The 7263-nt window shown below is 38.4% G+C and overlaps 1 protein-coding gene across 1 annotated transcript in view; it reads right to left on the bottom strand.

The window, feature by feature from the left end:
- Positions 1–1812: 1812 nt before the first annotated feature.
- The window catches only part of LOC122810598 (E3 ubiquitin-protein ligase RING2-B-like), a 211834-nt gene continuing 206383 nt past the window's right edge, over positions 1813–7263 (bottom strand). Inside the window, exon 5 of the mRNA XM_044082174.1 lies at positions 1813–2390. Within this exon, the coding sequence (XP_043938109.1) occupies positions 2289–2390 (102 nt within the window). The 3' untranslated portion in view covers positions 1813–2288. The remainder of the gene's footprint in view (positions 2391–7263) is intronic.

Below are 7263 nucleotides of genomic sequence, written 5' to 3'. Positions count from 1 at the left end.
GACCATTCATAAGCACATAAATAACAATTACCTTGTATCATCCGTCTTCTCTGACATCAAAATGTTTCACTACAGTCTCTCACTCCAAACTACTGTATCAACTCTCATCTGTTAGTCTCTCTCCGTCTGGCCAAGAATGGTTTAATACCCCCAATAACAGGACTCAAAGTGCAAAATGTTAACAATCCAAATCTATCTTCTCACACCAGTTAAGAGACTCTTAAGGCTCAATACTTGCTCCCTTTACTTTTGAACATATTAATTAACAACCTTCCTTTTGCCTCCACTAACTCAATTTGTCCAACATGCTGACGGCTTAACAATTAACTGTATAGCCAAAACAATCCCTGATTTTCACATTATTCAACTCTTTTTCACATCTACTGAAGTCTGGCTCAAACAGCCCAACTATATACTAAACCCTAAAAAGGTAAGCTAGTGCTATTCATCCTCAAGTTAAATTCTAATGTATAACTAACGTTGCCTTTTTTCCCTTAAGACAGTACCACCACTGAATCTCTTTTCCACACAAAATTCCTACATATCATAACTGATGGAAATCTAAAATCTGACCTCCATGTCCAACAGGTAGTCAAGAAAACCAACAAAAAACTTGGACTGGTATAAAAGGCAAAGTACTATGCAACAGACTGCACTTGTAAACAAACAGCAACTGTTTACTTCTCATACTCTCATTAGTGGACCACAATTTTTTCAATTTGCACTCATTCCAACTTATAAAAGATGAGTACTACAATAATATTGCTAAGTTCACTACCAATGTAAACAGAACTCACCACTGCACCACCATAAAACAACTCAACTAGCTTAAATCAACAGATTATCTCAACTACTGTCAGCTCAAAATAATTTTACTCATCCCAGACAGATGTCCATCCCTTTAAGAATTTTCTTTAATGGTACACTTCCATTACAAGACTTAAGACCTGACCTATATCAATCGGTTCCACAACTCCCACAGTGACTCTATTCACTATAGTTATGTTGCTAAAATCCTGGAACTCCTTACCCACCTCCATCTGACAAATCAACAAACCAGCCTCTTCAAGTTCTCACTAAAATCATATTTCCAGAAAACCTGGATCTGCTACTATACCTCCTACAGTGGATAAATCCCCTTTAACTCTGACAGCCACCACTCCATCTAAATTCCCATTTCATTAAGTAGCCATACAGGACTTTATTTTATTTTTTAGATACAATTATTATACCCTTAGTTAATCACCTTTAAATTATATTCAGTGTAGTATGCCTCTTTCATAATCTCAACTCAACATATTCTCTTTTATAAGCCTCAAACCTAACACAGACGGGCAGACACACACAGACTCACTTGTTTCCACAAGGTAATATGCTGTCTTCTGCAATGTGCCATGGTCTTCTAAATGTTTCCAGAATGTGAAATGCACTACTTCCATTTGCATTAAGTATATATCATGTTACATGCTAATTCATGGTTCCTGTAATTGCTTATATCATCACCTACTATTGTGCAATATTCCATTTTGTTCCTTACTCCAACACGTACAACCAATATTATATTATGCCTATGTATCTTATATTTGTTTGTGTTCAACTGTATTTTGTATTCTGGTTCAACTGTACACATATTGTTACTTTTTCAAGTTTTCTCCTTGGGCCTTCCACTGAAAGGGGTTTCCAACACATACAAACCTTCCTGAGAAACAAATACAAGTAAATAAATAAAACAAACTCATATCAGTAATAAAAAGCCCCAAAAAATTGCAAACATGGGTTTCAGATGAGATAATATACACAATAAAAGAAAAATAAATTTTTCAGAGAACATTTCATTAACAAAGCAACAGGAAGTACAAATAGAATTTTTTTTAACAATAAACTGTGAAATCTAGAAGCAATAAAAAGCTAACACCTCTCAAATAGAAGTCTTAGATCAAAACTTCTCCTTTTTGTAAAACATGGCAAATAAACAGTCATGTACTGAAATATGGGTCATAAAGCTCAGCAGCTACATATCTGAATATATGTATATTTTAAAACAAAATGGCTTTAAAAGAAAAAAAAAACACAGAGAAATGGCTAGGTAAAACACAGTGTCCCAACTCTCTCCATCCCTTGCTCCATTCCCTAGCTTCTCCCAGACTAGAACGTCTTTGCATTTTCTGTGTATATAAGGCTTCGATCTCCTTCCGAAATCCTCTCCTCTCACCATACTTCTTAATTCTTCAATTGGAACAATCTTAGGGCCTAGCTGTTTGGTGCTGAAAGGGAATGACAGCCAAAGGCTATTTTTGCTCCTTTGTGGGTGCATAGTACAGTTCAAGCGGCTTGCTCACTTTCCAATATTTCTCATTAACTAGTTCCAAAGTCAAGGAACCATTCAATGTCTGTAAGAAGAGATGGATGACACAGTTAGTTTAGAAACTAAAATAGGCATCAAGTATTAAATTATACCAAGACTCATAATAATACATAGTACAGTAACAAATCTTAGTAGTAAACTAGCTTTTCTTTGGCTTCCCATTAGGAAAATACTGACATTCTCTATAGATGTATGGATAAAGGAAGGCAAGCCATTACTCAAAACAAACACTGCTGGTGTGTTTGATCATGCACAATGATTATACGTGCTGAATTTTAAGGCACTTTCCAACCTCCAATACAAACTCCATACCATTTACCTGTTTTATTACCAGTGAAGGAGAGTACCATCAAATGTCACCTCACTTAACATGATATAATGCAGATGATTCAAAAAAGAAAGTCCCAGGCACTTACCATAACAACAAATCTTTAAGAAGATAGGGCATCTTTTTTTTTTCCGTGTCAAGGAACATTTTTTTTAAATCACTTTTGCACTTGTGACATGGGAAAATTTAAATTTATACAGAAGTAATCAAACTGTATTAACAAACACTATACTTCACGTATACTGCTATATGTCATATAACCTAAGCAACACTGCATAAATTATTCAATTCCTGCTCCTTTTTTTTAAACAAGAAACATCTTTATTAAACCATCACTGACAACTTAAGCAATCATACATTTATATAAATGAAAACAAACCATATTAACACAATCCTAATTGCCAAGTATTTTACATCACATGCCATACTGACACTCCCAGATAATAATAATCTATCCAATCATTTCCAGTCAAACATTACATAGCTCATTTAAGTCCTGCTTCTTTTAAACTTCATTCCTCCCCTGTATGTACTGTTCCCCGAATTCCCATTTTTCTATGTACTTTGCTTGTACCCTTTTCTAAAGATCTCAGTTCCAGTTGTTTTATCTCAGTTACTATATTGACTACTTCTGATATAGTTGGTTTAGATTTTGATTTCCATTTTCTAATAATTGGTTTTGGCAGCCACCATAATTAGATACAGCAAGGCCTTACCATGTCTAGACAATTCTGATTCTGTATCACAGCTCAGAAAAATCATCTCCCTCGTCACACTAATTTGCCCACCCAGCTACTCCGAACAGATCTCCAACAGTGCAACCTGCAGGGAATCCTTAAAGTCCTCCTACCCACCGCACTCCCAGAAAACATGTTCCCGAATACCTCTTTTTTCCCTGTGACACCTCCAACATTTGCTGTCTACCCAAGCAAAATGTTTCTGGAGTTTAATTGGGGTTTAAAAATATCTGTGTAAACCTTTCCAAGCAAAAATCCTAAATCCTCTACATTTTGTTTCATATTTGGGAAACAAATTTTCCCACTGTTTTTTTCTGAATTGCTCATCCAATCTCTCTTCCCAATCCTTTCTAACCTCCTCTGATTTATTTTTATAGTTAACATGCAATATCTTATATGCTCTAATAATTATCCTTTTTTAATGGCAGCTTCTGCTCTAGATTCTACTAAAAACTCTACAAGTGCTGGTCTTTGGTTTAGCCCCCCCCCCCCCCACAAGTTCTTTCTCTTTACCTATACTCTGATATCAATCCTTGATAGGGAAGGCAATTTCTAACCTACAGTCCAAATAAATTCTTGGTCTCCTCCCACTCTATTACCTTTCCCTCTCTAGTTATTTGTTCCCAATACCTTGGTTCCTTTGCCAGTTTTCTCCAATAAATTCCAGCCTCTTCTTGCCAATATCCTTAATTGCAGTCATCATTATCAGCAAAATATCCTTTCTCCATTCTGGTGTTGGCTTAGTTCTAGAACACTTTCTGCTACTTTATGGATATAATATTCTGTATGATTATTGTTATTCCCCTTAAAGGCCTCCAACCAAAATCCCAGTCTCTCCCTTTTACTTGAGCTTTCCCCCTCTTTCAAAATCATCCCTTTCCACTTTGAGCTATAGTTTCTTGTTTGTGCCATGTATAGGAGCTTACCTGTGTAGCTCTGAAATATCCCTCCAAACTGGGTAATCCCAATCCTCCCTGTTCTACTGGATGAATCCGATTATCCCACTTGACTCTTGCCAACTTCCCATCCGAGATAAAATCCTTCAGCTCTTTATTAATAGCTATTCACAACTTCTCCTCAAGTTGATAAAAATATGCCTGATCTGTGCACAAGACTAAAGGGTCTAAAAACATTTTGACTGCTTGTATCTTACGATCCATATAAAGTACAGTTGTGTACACTTACCATAAATGTAGATGTTCGAGTGTATTCACTGTTGCAGTCATTACATTTGGGTAATCTGCTGGTAGGTTGCCCTCAGTCAGCCTGATTAACAAAGTCTTGGGTCCCACATCGGTTGCTGTCCCTTCTTCCATGATGTCAGGTCGTCAGGGGTATAAAACATGCAGCCGATGCCATTACATCAGTTTTAGTTGCCCCAGATGTCAGGTGCCCCCCAAATGGGGAGCAATATATATATATATATACATATATATATATATATATATATATATATATATATATATATATATATATAAATATATATATAAATAAATAAATAAATATTTATATTTATATGTATATACATATCATTTAAAACACAAAAAATATACCTCCAAACAAAAGCAAATACACCCAAAAAGGTGTTTAAGCATAATAAAAGAAAGGAGAGGTATAGTAAGAGAAAAACAGGGGGCTGGATGGTGGGTAACCAGGACTGCAACAATACACTCAAACATCTACATTTATGGTAAGTGTACCCAACTGTACTATGTTCTTCGTGTTTCACTATTGCAGTCATTACATTTGGGTAGAATCCCAAAGCTATGGTTGGGAGGATGGATTTATACAGCATTAGGAGCAGCTATAAGGCCCTGCAGGACAGCAGTGGCAAAGCCAGCTCTGGATTTAGAGAAGCGAGGTAAATGGTAATGTTTGGTTAACATATGAACTGAGCTCCAGGTAGCAGCTTCTAGAATGTCTCTGGTAGGAACCCCTCTGAGAAAGGCTGCAGAAGTAGATGCAGCCCTGGTGGAATGAGACCTGATCCCCTTGGGGATAGGTTTACCATGGTGCATATAGCAGAAACTAATGCAATGGCTTATCCATTTGGAAATAGTCTGCTTTGAAATAGCTTTTCCCTCTGTCCCTGCAGCAAATGCCACCAATAGTTGCTCAGATTTTCTTAGAGATTTCGTCCTGTTTAAGTAGAATCTAAGTCTGTGTACATCCAATGAATGCAGAATCTGCTCACCCTTGTTCTGTGGATTGGGGAAGAAAGTTGGCAGATGAATGGTCTGATTAAGAGCCACACTGGATACCACTTTAGGCATGAAAGATGGATTGGTCCCGAGAGCCACCCTGTCCGGATGAAAAATAATGAAAGGCTCCACTGCCATAAGAGCCTGTAATTCTGAAATCCTTCTAGCTGAAGTGACTGCTAAAAGGAAAGCTGTTTTTCATGAGAGAAATTTTAGGTCTGCAGTAGCAGCTGGCTCAAAAGGAGGGAGAGTGAGCTTTTCCAAAACAAAAATTGAGGTCCCATGCAGGAGTTGATGCTCTTCTGGGAGGTCTTAAATTTTTGGCCCCTCTGAGATACAGCTTTAGCAGAGGATGAGAGAAGAGGGGAGGTTCTGTGTTGTAATAAGCTGAAATGGCAGAGGCATGGATTTTTATGGAAGAAAAAGATAGGCCCTTGTGAATCTCAGTTAAGTAATGCAGAATCTGAGGAATATTGGGCATTGCTGTGCTTATTCCTTGTGATTGGTTCCAGGCACAGAATCTTTTCCACTTGTCAGTATAAGATTTTCTAGTACTAGGCTTTCTAGCCTCCAAAATGACATCCATCACTGGTTTGCAGAGGGATGCCAAGGGTGAAATTAGTTAATTAGCCACGCTGCAAGATTCAAAGTTTGGAGCAGAGTGTGCAGAATTTGGTAGTTCTGCTGAGACAGTAGGTAAGGTGTCTGAGGCAGTTGCCACGGAGGAAGGTATGACACATTGCGCAGGAGTGGGTACCAGTGTTGGAGAGGCCAGTCTGGAGCAATCAGAATCATTTTTGGTTTGTCCTGTTTGACTTTTAGTAGAACTTTGGAGAGCAGAGGCAGAGGGGGGAAAGGCATAGATTGATAGGTTTTTCCAGCTGAATGATAGAGCATCCACTTTCCAAGCTTTTTTGTGATGAATTCTTGTGCAGAATTTGTCCAACTGATAGTTCTGGGGTGAGGCAAAAAGATCTATGTCTGGGTTCCCCCATTTGCATGCCAACATGTTGAAAACTTGTGGTTCCAATTTCCATTCGTGTTGGTCCATAAGATTTCTGCTTAGTTTGTCTGCCAGAGTATTTAGCTTTCCTGGCAGGAATTGAGCTTGTAGTTGTATCGGATAGGTCAAGGCCGTGTTCCACAATGCCATGGCTAGTCTGCAGAGGGGGTAGGAATGGGTACCTGTACCCCCTGCTTGTTTATGTACCACATAACTGTGGTGTTGTCTGTCTTTATCAGTAGTTGTCCTGGATGAAGGTAGTCCTTGAAGGCTGTCAGAGCATTCTGTACAGCTAGCATCTCTTTCTGATTGATATATAGGTGCATTTGATTTGGGCTCCAATTGCCCTGAATGCACTTCCCTGCCAGATGAGCCCCCCAAGCATAGTCTGATGCTTCTGTTGTTAGGGTTTGGGCGGCAGGGGGTGGAGTGAATGGCAGTCCCTTGTTTTGGTGGCAGGCCTCTGCCCACCATAGGAACTCTAGTTGCAGGCAAGGTATAATAGGAATCATTGTTTCCAGGCTGTGACAATGTTGACTCCATAAACAAAGTACCACTGAAGTTTCCTCATATGCAGTCTTGCATATGGATTTAGAAGAATGCAGGAAGCCATGAACTCCAAGGCCTAC

The sequence above is a fragment of the Protopterus annectens genome, chromosome 9.part0 (assembly GCF_019279795.1).
Source record: "Protopterus annectens isolate FY-2018-M chromosome 9.part0, PAN1.0, whole genome shotgun sequence".
NCBI classification, from domain to species: Eukaryota; Metazoa; Chordata; order Ceratodontiformes; family Protopteridae; genus Protopterus; species Protopterus annectens.
This window is presented reverse-complemented; position numbering and strand designations above follow the sequence as displayed.